Consider the following 16,846-nt stretch of genomic DNA (forward strand, 5'->3'; position numbering starts at 1 on the left):
AACACTGTACAGAGCAATTTCTGTGATTTATGTTTTTACTGCTGGTGTAGAGTTTGTCCAGCTTTTGTCTGTTTACATTCATTAAAATCTAAGGTATCCTCAGGAAGACAAGATCAAGATGTAGGTGTGGTTCTTTGGCTATTTTTACTTGTGATCATAAAAAAGAAAATATACTATAGAATCTGTTAAAACAAAACAAAATGAAACAAAATAAATGTCTTTCAAGGGTTTCCCTTTGTGGATCTGAGCTCCTGTGGTTCCATGAGTTTACAGAACTTCCCCTGGAGCTGCTTGTTCTTCGTGGGGGGGTTTGTTGTTTTTAGGTGTAATGTATCTGCCTCTATATAAGGGAATTGACTGAAATTTGGGGGAATAAATGATAAAATTGTTTTCCAAAATGCTTCCTGCATATTCTATTCCCTTACTTGTAGGAAAAATGAGGAGGAGTTGCATAGATGATTAACTTGGAAGATTCCACATGCTGTGTCCTCTGTGTGGTGATTCTCAGTAGACAGTGATGTCTTAAAGGCTCTGAAAATGCCTACATTAGGAAACTCTGTTTATTCCACCACTTCCAAATTTAACCAGAAATATTCCCCCACCCCTAAGCTGTTTCTGTTCCATGGAGTAGGAGACACTTCAGGAAACACTGGCCCAGTGGTTCTCAAAGTGATCTATGCAGCAAGGTCTCCTCAAAAGTGTTTTTTTCAAAATACACATTCTCAGAATTTATATCAGACCACGGGTTTCCAGCCTCAAAATTTTGGATCGGGCAGTCCTCAGGGGAGGGGAGGGTACTGAGCTGTGTGTTGGATGTCTAGCAGCATCTCTGGTCTTGACCCACCAGGGGAAGCACCACCACCAGCCTCCCCTCCCTCAAGTGTGACAGCGAGAAATGGCACCAGGTATTGCCAGGTGCTCCTTGGGGGCAAAATTGCCCCTGGTTGAGAACCACTATCCTGGTTCTGCCAGATGAGAATTTCTGGGTGCCAGGCCCAGTATTTTGTCTTTCTAAAGTCCCCACAAGTAGTCTTATTGCAATCCATCTGTGGACCCACACTGGGAACCAGTGGATTAGAAATTAAAACCTCCTGATTCCACAATAAAATTCCTTTCTCTCTGGCTTTTCTTTGCAAAGCTTTGATTTATCTTACTGAGAAGTTGACTCCTCCAGATTAAGTGCACAGAATTTACATGTTAGTTGTCCACTTTGGAATTTGGATTTGGGAGGAAGATGGAAGGTAGGGAAAGGGAAAGGTCATTCAGTCTCAGTAAGAAAGAAAGGGCTTATTGCTCCAACCTGAAGATAGGCTTGTGGAACACTTGAGAGAGTCCCCATGCTGATGGTCTCTGTGGTATTTGTGAAGGCAGTGCTGGCCTTAGCTGTGTAGTGGACATCATGACAAGTTGGTGAACACACATTAACAGGAATCATCATTGACAGCAGGGATGGGGTCACTCACACTATCCCAATGGTCAGCAGGGCACCGAGTTCTGCTCTGTCTGTGGGCCTAACCTGATTTGAGGTGAAGGAAGCAGTGAAAGGAAAAACCCTTCTGTTAATTAAAGCACCACTTTTGAAGACATACCTGTACTTAGCAAAGGTAACAAGAGCCTTTAAACACAGTTGTGTGAGAAAGTGGAAGATGCCTAGTGTCTGTGGCACTGGCAGTTGGAAATTTGCAGTAGCAGATTTGTGCAGTCTGGTGTCAGCAGTCGTCTGATGTCCCGGGGCTCTGCTTGGCCCCGGTGTCACTTTGCCAGAGGGCTTTCCTGACTTTCATTCTGAACTGTAATCTGGATATCAGTGGGTGCGGCACATGAACATTTGGAGGATGATTTTGTGTTCTGTGACAATCCTCTGGAGAGGATTTGTTTCTTGCTTTTTAAAAATTTTTTAAGAGCCAAGAAGGAGAGATTGTTCACCTTGACTTGTAGGATGCTCTGCAATGTCACTTTTTGGTTTTAATTTTCAAAATATAACAGAAGTGATTTCTAATTCAGGCTTCAAGAGACTATATATATATATATATATATATATATATATATATATATATATACACATTTGGTACAATGGACTAGTTAAATGAATTATTTAAAGTTTTTTTTTTTTAATAAATTGAAGCTATCTGGAGGGGGTTACATTGGGAATTCAGACCTGCCTTTCCTTCTCCACGTCCCTTCTTGGAGGCAACCCCTGATACTAATGTTTGTTATTTTGTGTATTACAAGTATCTTTTGTGCAAATATAGGTTTGTGTGTTTATGTGCTAAGCTCCTTTTAAAAATGCAATAAATGAATCACTATGCTATACACTGGAAACTAACAGAATTTTGTAAATCAACTAAGACAAATTTAAAAAATGCAAACTAGTTTTTTTTAAAAAACAATTCATTTATTTCATTTAAAAATAGTCACTGTTTTATTTCAGGACATTGCAGAGATGATATACTAATATGCTGGTGCTTTAATACCTCAAAGTTCAGAAATCACTGCAGGGGGAGGCTGATGTGTCTACAGTCAGGAGGAAAAAGCCAAATCTTTCCCCTCTGTCATTGCACCCTGCCAGTGTCCCCTTTGCCCGGGGTTGAGGAGAGGCAGGAGGCCTGCAGAGCATGCTCTGTGCTCGCAGCCCCTTCATCCAGTCTCGGAACACTGCCCCCTCCTGGGTGTGAGGTGTTTAGGTGCCACTTGCTGTGTGGTCCTGCCTGGCTCCTCTCTGAGGTCACGTCCTCAGAGGTCAGTGCAGGCCAAGGTCAGGGCCTGTGCCTGTGGGTCTGCTTCCTGGCCTCCCCTGTGCATCTGAAACAAGTTTCACACTACGTGCAGGCCCACAGAGAAAGTTGTTGTTCAAATTTTTCTCTGTTTCTTAATGCAGTTTTTTCCCCCTATTTATAAAAATTACATTTACTGTACAAAATTTAGGTAAAATGGAGAAATGTAAAGAAGAAAATAGAATGACCCACAAACCTGCCCAGAGGACTGTGCCACACTTTTTTGGTATAGTCTACTGAGCTCTTTTTCTTAGACAAACAACACACATTTTAAGCACAGTTGGGATACCCTCCATCTGATTTCATGTGCTAAATGTACAATGTGCTCCTGAGGTTGTATTTTGCATATTGGCTTATCCCTGATGTATCTTTATGGTTAAATACTCTGTGGAAAGATATTTAGTAACTACCTGACAGCCCATCATGTGGGTGTAGCACAACTCACTTACTTGTTTTCCTACCATTGGCTGTGGTTTGTTTTAATATATTTAATCTGTGATGAAGCTGATACTCAACATGGGTTGAATTAATTTTAGAAAATGTTATATGTAATGTATTGAGTATAGAAATTGTGAATAGTTTCTGTTTGTGAGAGCTACTGTTCTTATGATTTTTTTATTTTAATAATGTGTACATATCTTTTATCTTGATCTTAAATATTTTACAATTGGCTTGGGCTCCTGAGAAAGGCTACACACTCTCTCACTTCTAGAAGTTGGGCACCTCAGAAGACATAAGAGGAATTCAGTCACCTGTTCTTGCAACTTCAGTGGTAACTGTGCTTGTACATAGTGGAACTGATCCATCTGTCAGATGGATGAGGATTTGCTCCAGCCTTCTGTCTCCATGAGTGTGTGACAAGCAGCCAGTGCCATCAGGGAGCTCAGAGTGCCTCCTCTACCTGGTGCAGGTGGGGACATTGTCCACTCTGCACAGCTACTCCCACCAGCATGAGCTGGACCTTCCCAGCCTGTGGCCTGCATGTTGAGTGGCACCCCAGGGGGCTGGTGAGGACCTGGGACCACACAGCAGCTCCTGGCCCTCTCCTGCTGGTGATGGCTGACAGCCTGGTCACTGGTCCGGGAGGGCAGCTGGGTGAGTGGATCCAAACTCCCCCCAGCATGGATCTCACATAGCATAGGGTTGAGGGGTACCTGCCAGACTGTCCTTCCTACCAAGTGCAGCTCTTACTAGAGTGAGCAGATCGGTTATTGAGTCTTTAATGCATGCCTAAACCATGCTGTGTACTTGACCCGCTGTCTGTCACTGGGTCTCTTCTGTGCACCCACTCACCGCATATGATGGGTGAAGGTGCCAAGGCTGAAACATATGTGTTAACAGATGTGGCCATGGTTACTCTGCCCACAGATGTGGAACCAGGATCTGAGTCCAGGTTGTCACACTCTAAGTCCTGCATGCTAACCAGGTGGTTGACTTTTAAGTGCAAGCCAATTTGTAGTTGGTTTAAAAATTAATAGTTAAACAGCAAAAAAAAAAATGTGACAATGAATATATATATGTTCATGTATAACTGAAAAATTGTGCTCTACACTGGAATTTGACAAAACATTGTAAAATGCCTATAACTCAATAAAAATGTTTATAAAATTAATAGTTAAAACTTTTTCCTTTTTGTTAGAGGAACAATAAAATGACCCATTGTTCGGACAGACAGCAGCATTTTGGAAATTAACTGCCTTCTGTGGGTTTCTCTTCACATTCCTAATGGAAAGGCCACTTTGCTTACAGAGCATCTCAGGTTCTCCTAATGGAATTGCATGCATGGTCATTTTATTCCCCCTCCCCCAGTCCTGAGCTTTGCACAGAGTGGAGATTCAGTAAATGCTTGCATTGCCAGGGCAGGTGGGGGCAGGAGTCTAACTTACAGTCCAGGGAGGGCTTTCCTCCTGGAGTTACTCACATGGTGTTTTGCCTCTCTGTCTCCCCAGGTGGAAGGTTAGGTAATTGGAAGCTGCATCAAACACATCCCTATTGCAGATAGAGATATGTATTTCATTCAACAGCTGCCAAGGGAGAGGGAGGTGGGAATCCCTCCTGAGCAACCACTGGAGACCACAAAGGCCATTAAGGTAAAAACAGATGGGAAATGGGCCAGTTTGGTGGTGAGAGAGAAATAGTGTTTGCACACTTCCCCTTGTGGCCACCACCCCTGCTCCCACTGTGCCTTCCCTCCCCTCCCCATGAATGTGGGTCTCCATCTGTTTACCACTTGAATTAAGGGGCTGAAAACTTAGCCTCTTCTCTGAACATGGATGCTTGTGGAGTTCTCCAGCTGTAAATGAGAGCAGCTTGATAACTGGTATTGAGCATCCTGCCTAGTACGATGTCATTTAATTGGAGCCTGATTAGACAGAACCTTCAATTAGCCAATGTGTCTTGCACCTCTCCCTCCAGGCTTCATTTCCCGAGTAAGGAGCAGACAGCAGCAGCAGTGACTGTGAGGAATCCTGTGCAGTCAGCCAGAATTCAAACTCATTTCCAGCTCTTGCTGTGTGTGGTTCTGTACCCTGAGAATTACCATTCAGAGTGATGCTGTTCTAGGGTGAATCATTGAACAGAGTCCACCTGTGTTTTCTAGACTCTGTTACCATGCTGGAGGAGTTACAGGAAGCTCTAAAATTAAATCAGTAAGATTCGGAGGAAAATGGCTCATTGGTCCTTATTTAAAATGCCCACTTGACTGATCCATCGGTTTGGTCTTTCTGTCACTCTGTAGGTAGCAGTTGACAGACCCCTTTCAAAGCAATTTTCTCTTCAGGTTGCAAAATCAGGACAAATTACTGTTTTGTTTTTGTTTTGTTTTAGTCAAAATGAAGAGATTCTTAGTAATACAAGGATAATTATTATATAAAGAGCAAAGATTTTGTTTTTGGAGAAAAATTTAAGCATGGAAGTGACATGTGACCTTGAACACACAGTTTCTGAGCTGCAGGGGAGTTTAAGGGAGGTTAGCCTCCTCCCTTCCCTCCCACTTTTGCACCCAGTAACAAGCTGGTTGAAGGAAAGTTAGTGCCTGGGGGAGTCCCACATTTTGCATGACACTCTTGGTGGACGGAGAGGTATTTTTAGGACAGGGTGCACAGGTGCGAGTCAGAGCCCGTGTGAGTAGGGTGGCTGGGTGCCCGGGTGTGCCCAGGACTAGAGTTTCCAGGGATGGGTCACTTCACAGCTTGGGTGTGTGGTCCTGGGCAGCCCATGGGAGTCAATCCTTTCCCCCTGGAGGAAGGTTTACAGAAGTAGCATGACTTTCTTTTTATGTTAAAATATTTCCTAGAACTTCCCCTAGTCCTTTCCTTGTGTTTCTTCAAGGAAATAAATTTGGATAGTTGACCCAAGTTCCCTCACCTCCCCATTCCTGTTACCAATATGTCTCACAGCCTCTGGCTCCTGACTGTCGGGGTGGCCATGCAGGTGAGAAGGGCCCTGAGTATGCTGACTGTGACAGAGGCTGCTCTCCTAGTCCTCGTGGTGGGCTTTACCTTCCTCACTGGCTCTCTGGGGTCCATCTCTGACCCTGAACCAGGTTTGGCCCATTTGGGCAGTGACAATGTATCACTCAGCCATGAATGTAGGCAGTGGAAGAGCTCCTTGTGTTCCCTGCAGGTCAGCCACCCCATCCCTGCTGTCAGTTAGTTCTTGCCCCACTTCCCTCTGTGGGAGTGGGTCAGAGTTACCCTGTGTCTTGTTGCCCCTGTGGGCAGGAGTGGGCCTGTGGATGCGTGGATTCTGTTGGTGGGGACAGTGGTAGTCCAGGACTTGGGGCTGACACACTGCACACCATCAACACTGTGGAGGCACTTCCTGCCTTCAGTTAAGCCTCTGAGTTGCTGCGAGACATTGACCTGGTGTCTTAGGACAACTTACTGTTTCTGCCCTCAGCCTGGTAGATTTGAAGTTGTATGGGGTGACCCACTCACTCAGTTATCAGTGAGAACAGGGGTGTGTAGCAAGTCTGGCCCATCAGTCTTACAGTTGTGCAGAGTATACCAAGGATGGTATTAGGTTTCATTTCAGGGATTCTAAGAAATTTTGAACTTAGTATCATGAAAATGCCTTCAGAGGTCCTCCTGAGCACCAGCTTTGGGCCTGACAAAGTGCAGGCATTGAACAAAGCCCACCTGGCCCACAGGAAGCTGACTTTCAGAATCCGGTACCCAGGGGCCAACTGCTGTTCTTGTGAGGCTAGCTCTAAGGACAGATGATCAACCCAGAGACCCCCAGTCAGGCATCACCAGCTGAGGAAACACTTTGCACAGCACAGGCTGGGGCTGGCACTGAGCGGGTTCTCATGCCCCAATGTGTGGCAGCTCCATCCTGTCAAAGTCGGGCTTTCCTTTGGTTCATGGTCCCAGCACCTTATAAAGTGCTCTGCCATTTACTTATTTATCACTGTCACTTGTTACTCTGACTCTCAGCCAGTGTATGGGCCAGTGGGCAGGGGTCTGTGTGTGTTTTATTCACTTGTGCATCCCACGTGCCTAGGCACTCACTAACTCTCTGTCATGGAGCCACTGAGTGTGCTGTGTCAGACCGCAGAGCAGGTTAACCACCTGCCAATCGGATGTGGTGACCACAGGGCCAGATCTGCTGCCTTCAGATCTGGGTTGGGCTGCGATGCGGGTCTGCTTGTCCCAGTAGGTGGCAGCGAGTGCCTGGGCAGGTGCCACGTGGGGGCATACAAGGAGTAAGAAGAGAGGAGATGGAGACTAGGGACTTGATAGGCAGCGTCAGACGTCATCTCAGATAGTAGGCAGCAACATGTGACACAGTGAGGCTGGGACTAATAGCAGAGCTGGAAAGAAAGCAGAGTACGTGGCCAGAGCATAGCTGTTAGAGATCACTGAGCCCAGTAAATGTCCCTTGGAGCTGTGGCATTGGGCAGGACTGATGTCGGGGGTTTGTGGTGCTGGAGTTACTGGGTGTTTGCCGGAGGGCAGACTGGGTGGCCGCTAATGCCTGGTGACATCTCTGTGTGTGTGTCTGCAGGAGAAGTACTGTCACATTTGCCCCAATATAGTCAAGAAGTTTGCCAAGTATGACGTGGATCAGCGGAAGTGGATCAAACAGCAAACAGGGAACAATGCCATAAGCCAGAAGAAATTCATTATCGATGTTGGCTAGGAAAGTTTCCCAGGCCCTGAAATTTTCTTTCACCCAGAGGTAAGACGTTTGCTTTCTGAGTGTGCAGAGAATGACGTGTGTGGAGCAATGCTGTCACCTCGTGTGTGCAAGAGTGGCTCCCCGTTGGGCTCCCAAGTGAGGTGGCCACCTTTCAGGGAGAACCTTGGGAGTGTAGGCTGCAGCTTCAGTGGCTGCTCTGGCTCCTGCATGGTCCACGCACTTGACTGTGTGTTTCATCATGCTCCTCTTTGGGTCTGGCTATCTGTTAAACAGTTAATGGTTGGTTAAACCAATAGTGGTTAGGAAGAAGCTTTAAGAGCAATAGAAGAGAATGGATTTGAAATTCATCTCCTACTGATATGAAAACTAGTTAATCTCGAGGATTGATTGGAATTTGCCTCTGTATAAGAGTACGATAGCGTACATATAATCTTCCCATCACACATGACGATCCATCCGCAGTCCAAGATTTAACCCAGTACAGCTGGTCCTGCTGTGTTCCCTGCTGCAAGTTAGATAAAGCTTCTGTCTGAGGACAGCCTTGGAAAGAAGAATTAAAGATATCATCAGTTTAGCAAGTAGTCACAAAGAATTATTACTGCTTTTGTAAAAGCAGTAACTAAGAGGCAATATTTTAAGGTTTAAGTAAAATGGACTTTATTTGTATTTTGGTATATTTTTCTGCCTCATTCAGTTTACATTTAATAGGTAAATACAAACCACTGCCTGTTCTTCGATGTGTATGACTGTTCAGGGAAATGGCACACAATGTATGTCTGACAGTACCTGATATCACGGCACTCATTCGCTCGTGTTAGTCTTCAGTTAAAATAGACATAAACCAGCAAAGTCCAGTGAACAGCTGCATGGCGCCTTCTTCTTCCCTCGAGCACATTGACACTTTTCATGATTTTTAAAGCATTTTTAAGAATTTTGTAATTGAATTACTTATACTTTAGCTTATTTCACTTATGGAATTGAATGTAAGACTTTTTAGTTAATAACATGGTTATTACCATATTGATTGTTTCACCTAGAAGCCACCACCATCCCCCATTCCCAGTCTTCTAGCTCAGATTTACAGTGTGAGTCACTGACTAGGTTTTTTCTTATATCCTGGCTAACTTTTTCATGACATTAGTGTCTATACATCACATGCTCATTATCTACAATATTTTTCATTACATGCCACATACACTGAGCACTTGCTTTTTACAATCTCATATAAAGTTTGAGTCACTGTGTATCCTAACGCAGGGCTGGTCTGTCTTTGTTACTGTTTGATTTCTTTTCCCTCTCTAAACCCACACATTTCATCTCTTGAAGGGACATGTCACCATCACTCCATGCACAGAGTCACTTGGATTAATTTGACACATTCATTCCAATGTGATGGTTTAAAAGGCATAGTGAATTCTGTATTTGTTAAAGTTACATTTTAAAAAAGTTGTTGAGAGAAATGTGTATTGTTTCTTTTATATCTGTACAAAATTCTGTTCACCAACCTGGATTTTATGCAATCCATCTCAGATGTTGTTGACAAAGTAACACAGAACTGTCCCATTGATGTCCACCATCTGCTATATAAGGTATAAGCTGCTTGGGTAACATGCTTGGATTTCATTCTGAAATTAAAGGCCCAGCATTCTGAGAATAATAGACCCTTACCATCAGTCTGCAGATAGTCCTATTTGACTTCTGTTTTATAGGATTTGTTAAGGGCCTGATTCCTGGTAAAATATTTTTCTTGGAGTGAGGGTGACTTAAATGCTTGGCAATATAACTCAGTTAGCCAGAAGTATTTGATTTAAATATTCTAGTATCTCTTATTCTTATCTGCCCAGCTGTATTTTTAAATTGGACAATTTTAACCCTCCATGTTGACTGAAAGATCAAGGGGGTCCTTCCCCTCTTGCTTTCTGTGAGTTTGCTGGTCTTGCTTCATGAGTATTTAGATTAGTGCCAGATGTGTTATTGTCAGAGAGAAGGAGGAATCTGAAATGAACAATCAGAAAATGTTCATGTAATGTTTCTCCAAAATTCTTTGAGTGCAGGGAATTTTGAAACTTGAAAGGAGAAAAAGGCAGTTCATGTAACTGTAGGATGAAGGAAGTGTTGCTGAAAGCCAGAGGGGAGGGGCAGAAAGTGGCAGTCAGCTGGCCCTGCTTCCCTGCCTGCTCACCTCTGTCTGCACATCCTGCTCTTCCCCCAAGACCACATCTCCCCTTCACAGATGCAGGGGCCTGCACCTTATGGGGGAGAGGACCAGGCTCAGTAGGGAGGGCTTAATACAGTTTATTTCATCTGGACAGTAGAATACTATTCAGCCTTTAAAAAGAATGAGGTAAAGCAATGTAAATTCAAATGAAAAGATGTCTACAGTATATATTGTCAAATGAAAAAGCAAGTTGTAAAATTTACACATAGTATTAATACATTTTATTTAAAATATACTTTATGTATATATATATATAAGAAAAGGTATTGAATGATATGTGTTAAACTCCTTAAAGGAAATAAAATATATCTGGGCAAGAGATGGATAACTCTTACTTTCTACTCTTTGTGTTTTAAAATTATTTGAAATTTTATGGTTAATAAATGTGATTTTTATTATTTGAAAACATTTTCTATATAGACAAATTTGATGGGTAAAAGCAAATAATAATTTGGTTTTTATTGGTATATAACCTTAAACACATCTCACCTCCAGTAAGTGTGCAAGGAAGGGAAAGCAAAGGCAGATGAGAGTATTAAGTATAGTGCAGTATGTGGCTTGTTCTCCCTACTTCTTAAATCTCACATAACATCAGCTCTGTCTTCCTGCCTATGAAAGCAAGGAACAAGTGTGCACTATCTAGTCCTCATTTCATCATGGTGGAGATGGAACTTCTGCCAGCAGTAAGGATTGCTCATGCTGGGATTGAGTTTTCTCATTTGATCATTTAGTTTGCTTTCAATAGATTTACAGGATTCTTGAAGTAGAGCTGGCCTTCTAGCCTGAGTACCTTATTTAACAGATGATGACACTGAGCCCTACAGATAGGAAAAGGAGGCAAAACTGGAGGGACCTCGGTCACATGGGGCAAACTGGTCTTCGACGTTTTTCTAATTGAGGTAGGGTTGATGTACAATATTATATAAGTTCCAGGTTGCAGTTTTTAAAGGTTATACTCCATTTATAGTTATTATAAGATATCAGCTATATTCCCTGTGCTGTATAACATATCCTTGTAGCTTATTTATTGTATAAGTAGTAGTTTGTACCTCTTAATTCCCTATCCCAGTCTTGCCCTCCCCTCTTCCCTGTCTCCATGGATACCCATTAGTTTGTTCTCCATACCTGTGGGTCTGTTTTTTGTTGTTGTTGTTGTTGTTGTTGTTGTTATGTTCACTAGTTTTCTTTTTCAGAGTTCATATATAAGTGATATTCTACAGTATTTGTTTTTTCTGTCTGACTTATTTCACTCAGCATAATACTCCCCAAGTCCATCTATATTGTTGCAGATGGCAACATTTCATTCTTTTTTATGGCTCAGTAATATTCCATTTTATATATACCACAACTTCTTTATCCAGTCATCTGTTGATGGACACTTAGTTTGCTTCCATATCTTGGCAATTGTAAATAAGGTTACCATGAACATTGGGGTTCATATATATTTTTAGGTTAATGTTTTCATTTTCGTTGGATGAATACCCAGAAGTGGAATTGCTAGATCATATATTAGTTCTATTTTTAGTTTTTTGAGAAGCCACCATCCTGTTTTCCATTGTGGTTGTAATAGTTTGCATTTCTATTGTTCCTTCTTTTCCTAGTTTGGGTGTATAAATTATACTGACTAAACCCAGAGTGAACTAGTTGCTCACAGTGTCTCTCAATGTGACTACACATTGAATCAAGTGGGAAGCTTTTCAAATCAGGATGCCTGGGCCAATTATATCAGAATCTCTGGGTGGGAGTTTGTGATTTTGGGGGACTCAGCTCCTGAGGAGACTGATGCGCATGGACAGCCAGGGCTGAAAGCTGGCTTCAAGCAGCACATGCTGCCTGCAATGACTTGACCTCCTGGATAAATCACAGGCCTCCAGGACTCAGCTCTCACACACTAGTCTCTGTATAAACTATACACCTACAGTGTATATGGGTTCAATTTTCTCCACATTGTTGCTGAATGTTTGTGGTTTTGTGGTCTTTTTGATGATAGACATCCTGGTAGACACGAGGTAATATCTCACTGTGGTTTTAATTTGCATTTCTCTGATGATTAACAACACTGAATGTGTTTTCACTGCCTGTTTTCTTGGCTCAGTGGCAGGAACTATAGGTCGATTTTCTTTTGATGAAGCAAGTAGAAGGAGGCTTGCTTTAGGTCCTGCTGACAACACCTGAGATCTTCTTGGTCACTGAGTGAACACCTTACTCAGGCTCATTGACAAGAAAAAGGTGGTGGAGAATATAAAATGTGGCTTTGAAAATTCAGACATTTTAGAAAACTAAAACTTTTTTTTAAGAAGTAATCATAATCTAATTTTTATTTCAGTCTGTTCTGTAGATAAGGATGTTCACATGCTGCCTTTTTTTAATTTATTTTTTGTTCAGTTTCCAAGTGTGTTGGAGGTTGGGTCTGGGAATGGTTCTTCTTTTTCATTTTATTATAGCTCTCTATCTTTATGGGTTAAAGATTGTCAGTTATCTGTTGTAGACTTGAAGGGCTTTTTTTAAGTGGAAGATTTCCTATGTTGGCTGTGCACATTTCCATGATATTGCTGTGAGATCTGTTTTTGGTATGGTGTGGTGCCATGTCATTCTTGTGAGTGCATTGCCTGTTATTTCTATGATTGTCAATGTGGTTTTTGTTGTGGTGAACACAATGTACTTTTGTTGTTTAACAGAGCATCATTTTGATTAGGTGTTTATCACAGATTGGAGAGTGGCTAGGGTTTCTCCTTTTATTGGAATTGAGACTTCCAAACCATTTCTGGGGTGCAGGCTGTGGTATGTGGTGTTGGAATGTTTCCAATACACACTCATAACAGTTCCTTTGCCCTTTCTATTGCCATGGGAATGTCCAAATTCTACACAGAAACACCAGTGGAAACAAATCTAAAGATGTCATGCACTAGGGCCTCCTGTAATGATCCTTCAGTCCCCCAGCTGGGTCCTCAGTGCAGTATCAGGTCACTGCCATCCCTATTGTCACATTTTCATGTAGTAGACAAGGCTGATGGAAAGGCTTCAACTTCCCCTTCTGTGCACCCAGATCTCTGCTCTTGGCTCTCTCTTCCTTGTGGCATGGGACCACCAAGACAACCACAGAGCATATCCACACCCTCTGCCTTGGACCCAATAAAAATCACAGTTGTGCCAATGAAATATGCAGGTTCTTTGGCCATGGATTCTGATTTCAACCCGAACTTCCCCTGGGTCTCTCAGACCAAAATTATGATGATTCTGATAGAACCGTGCTTCTCTTCTATTGCAAAAATGCCAAATTGGGCCCTGGACCTGCAGAGATAGTGAATATGTCCATGAGATAACTAGATAATCCACACCATGTGCATCAGCAATGTTGCTTTTTGAATTCAGGTCCCAGGCAGTTCTGTTCCATAGACACTACCAATCACAGAAAACAACACACTCCAACCCCATGAGACTCAGTCTGTGCCATCAGCCTCAGCTCTCTCCCTCAGCTTCAGCAGACATTCCTAGCTCAGCATCAACAGCTCAAGTCAAGGTCTGGGGATTGATTACAGGGATATTTTGTGCTGGTTTCTTTCAGTTCTGTCAGCCAGGCATCTGCTGTGCACTCCTCTCACCCTCATTGGATCTCCTTCAATCCCAACTGATCTCTCTGTGTGTGTCCCAGTAAAAGAGTGTTTTCCCCTTTTTGGCTCCCTCACCAAAAGTCAGGTCCTGCACTGATTTCCTTTTCTACTTTTCTTTTTCCTCCTTCCCAATTTTGTGAGGACCTTTTCTGTCTCTTGAAGTAAGAGACAGAAAAGTTGAAATTGATGTTCAACCAATGTCCAGCAGGTGTCCTGAGCCAAGGGGTGGGTGTACATGGATGAGAGTGAGCTAAGAATGCACTTGTAATCAAGAAAATATATCAAACACAAGAATGTTATATGGGGATTAAGTTTTATAGGAGAAGAGGAATGAAATGAGTTCTGCAAGGGAAACAACTATGTAAAATTCCTGGCTTTTCTAGAACAGTTTGTTTATAATGTGTGTTTTTTTTTTATATGGATGACATGGTAGATACAAAATCACTTTGGTATTTAATTTAGCTTCCATTGTGTACATTAAAAAGAGTGGTTTTTGTAAATCAATATTTATAATGTAAGAAGCACCATCTTTTATAATGATTTAAAGTCAAGATAAAATTTTTACATATTATCTTTTTAAATGGATGAGGAAAGGACACAGTGTTTCAAAATCCTTTAAGAGGGTAGTGGATGAAAAAACATTCAGGCACTATGTTCTAAACTGCCTGGAATCTGAGAACCTGTGCTGACCATTTAACATTTTGACCCAGTGAAATGATAAAGCCAGAGTCATTTCAGAAATGTCCAAAAGCTATTTCAAGCATCCCCTGCAATTGGCCACATCCAGAACTCTGAACACAGTAAATGTTCAGTTAACACTAGCTCATTGACAAAATATTTTGGCCATTCAACTGATATCTATTAACAGCATAAATACAATATCCCTTCTTCCTAACTCTAACCTTCAAGGAGATCTTTCAATTTTTCAAATATCAGTCAAAAGTATGTTATTGAATGAAGCCCTCTACTAGATAATAAGTACACTGAATTTGGTTGTTTTGTTCTTTTCCAGATACTGATTAACATGCCAAGTATAATGCCTGGCCCAGGAAGCTCAGGAGATGAATCAAATAACTTGACCATGAAGGAGAACTGAGGAGGAGGCAGAGATGATCTCTGGCATGGGTATTCTTATAGGCATACTACAAGGCTCAGAGGCAGTGCAGAGGAAGAAATGAGGAGCTCTTGGGAGTGGTGGGCAGAGGGCAAGTGTTTGGAATGTTCTTTAAGAATAGGTACACTTGAACTGACTCTTAAAAGATGAGCAGGTGTTTGACAAGGCAATGTGAACACCACAGATAGAGGGGAGTGAAGCCACCTGGAATCCTTCCTCTCTGCACTGCAAACAGTTTGGATGGTTAGTGCATATGGCACGTGACTGTGCACATTCTGTCCATGTTGTGTGCACTGATGATTTAGAAATGACAGAAGGGCAAGTGGTGAAGCTGGAGAGTTGCAGAAGCACACAGAGGAAGACTGCCTTACATGGTTCTTCAAGGTATTTGGACATGATCCTGTGGCAAAGCAAGTCATTACATGATTATTAAACTAAGCAGTATTGGTGTGCAATTTGCCTTCCACAACAATTATTTTCCTGCAGTGTGGATGACAAATTTGGGAGGTGGAAGAGGGGAAAGAATACAAACTGAACTGCTGGTTGGAAGACAATTATCAGTGGTCCTGGAAAGACTCAAGGCAATCAAGAAGCTGTGAAGGAAGGGTGCTGAAGGGAGGGACCTTAAGGATATGGCCTCTGGACAAACTGATTACTATTGTTTAAGGAGTAGTTTAGTGGGGAGCAAAGCAAAGACAAGCACAAAATGTGTTCTAAGACTTTTGGGGTTATGTAATTGGGTAAATGGTATTGATATTTGCAATATATATATATATATATATATATGGAATCAAAAAATTAGTCACAAGTTTCTGGGAGAGAAAGTATCTTCGGGACCCTAACTCCAGGTCCTCAGTTTTTCTATGAGGCAGGAAGCACAGGTGATGTTATCAATATTTTATGTCCAAAGGGGTAAACTTTTTGCCTACTATCACATGCAGCAGGTTGGGAAGTTTACTCTCTACCAGGCTTAAGAACAGGTAAACAAGGGAGACAAGAACCATGCTTTCACAGAACTTATATTCTTGTGTTTGTGTTGGGGGGAACAGAATATGAACAAGTCAGCAAGCAATGAACCCAGGTCTGAAGGACTATGATGGTAGCAGGCAGTGGTACTTTATCTAGATATTAGGGAAAGTATCCCTGAGGTCACTCTGGAGCTGACCTTCCATTGAGAAGGAAGCAGTCATTCAGATTCTTAGGGGAAGAATTTTCTAGGCAGAGAACAGCAATTGAGAAGTCCCTGAGGTCGAAACAAGTTTGCTGCACCCTGAGGGAGGAATTCCAATTACAGAGCAATTGAAGAGCTGGGGAAAGTCCTAGTTCCAATGGCATTCCTGGGAAGGTGAAAGTGAAAGTCTTGTGACGCCTTAGGGTAAATACCTAGCACAAATACTCTTGGGGAGGGATGGGAACCTGCCCAGCGTGCACAACACTATGCCTCTAGAAACTGCATCATGACTCACAAATGCTTTTGGAAGACAAGCCCTTGCTCAGTTGCCTATTTTGATACCTCATTTAACTAAAACTCATTTAGGTTTGCCTACAGAGATGAACTTAAAAATCTTTAGATGAATGGAATTCATCTTAAATTTATCAGCTCAGAACAAGAAACCACCTACAGTCTGATGGCAGGCAGCTCTACCCCCGAGGATCAGTCATGCCCTAACATGTTACATGGGAACAGAGCCTCCCAGCCAACTTCCAAACCCCTAAAAGAGACCAGAGAGGCAACATTTTCCCCAAAGGATGCCCCGTTAGCTCAGCTGGACAGGACAAGGAGAAATGGTACCCCACTGCCAAGGTGCCAAGCTGGGTTCTTGTCTATGTGAACCTGGAATGCCTTGGAGAGATGGGACATTGGGGCTGCCTGCTGGCTCTGAGATGGGCCATCACAAGCACAGTCCTGCCTGCTCTCTGGAACACACTGTTCACACCTCTCATCCTGTGGTCATCCTCCACTGCTACTTTGTGGGCTACCTATTCT

The 16,846-nt window shown here is 42.6% G+C and overlaps 1 protein-coding gene across 12 annotated transcripts in view; it reads left to right on the plus strand.

Annotated features, from left to right (window-relative positions):
* The window catches only part of LOC135320748 (actin-related protein 3B-like), a 41,758-nt gene that overhangs the window by 12,051 nt on the left and 12,861 nt on the right, over positions 1-16,846 (plus strand). For 5 of the 12 annotated variants that reach the window (XR_010380035.1, XR_010380031.1, XR_010380027.1 and 2 more), the window contains 4 exons: positions 3,464-3,869; positions 4,724-4,864; positions 7,782-7,955; positions 14,758-14,870. Coding sequence is in view for 2 of the 12 variants with exons in the window: in XM_064483819.1 (XP_064339889.1) it covers positions 7,782-7,916 (135 nt within the window). In the remaining 10 variants the exon portion in view is untranslated. Of the gene's footprint in view, positions 1-3,463; positions 3,870-4,723; positions 4,865-7,781; positions 7,956-10,879; positions 12,412-14,757; positions 14,871-16,846 lie in introns of those variants that run through there. The other 7 variants (XR_010380033.1, XR_010380034.1, XR_010380032.1 and 4 more) reach the window with 6 other exon arrangements.

This window comes from Camelus dromedarius, unplaced genomic scaffold (genome assembly GCF_036321535.1).
Source record: "Camelus dromedarius isolate mCamDro1 unplaced genomic scaffold, mCamDro1.pat HAP1_SCAFFOLD_114, whole genome shotgun sequence".
Taxonomy (NCBI): Eukaryota; Metazoa; Chordata; class Mammalia; order Artiodactyla; family Camelidae; genus Camelus; species Camelus dromedarius.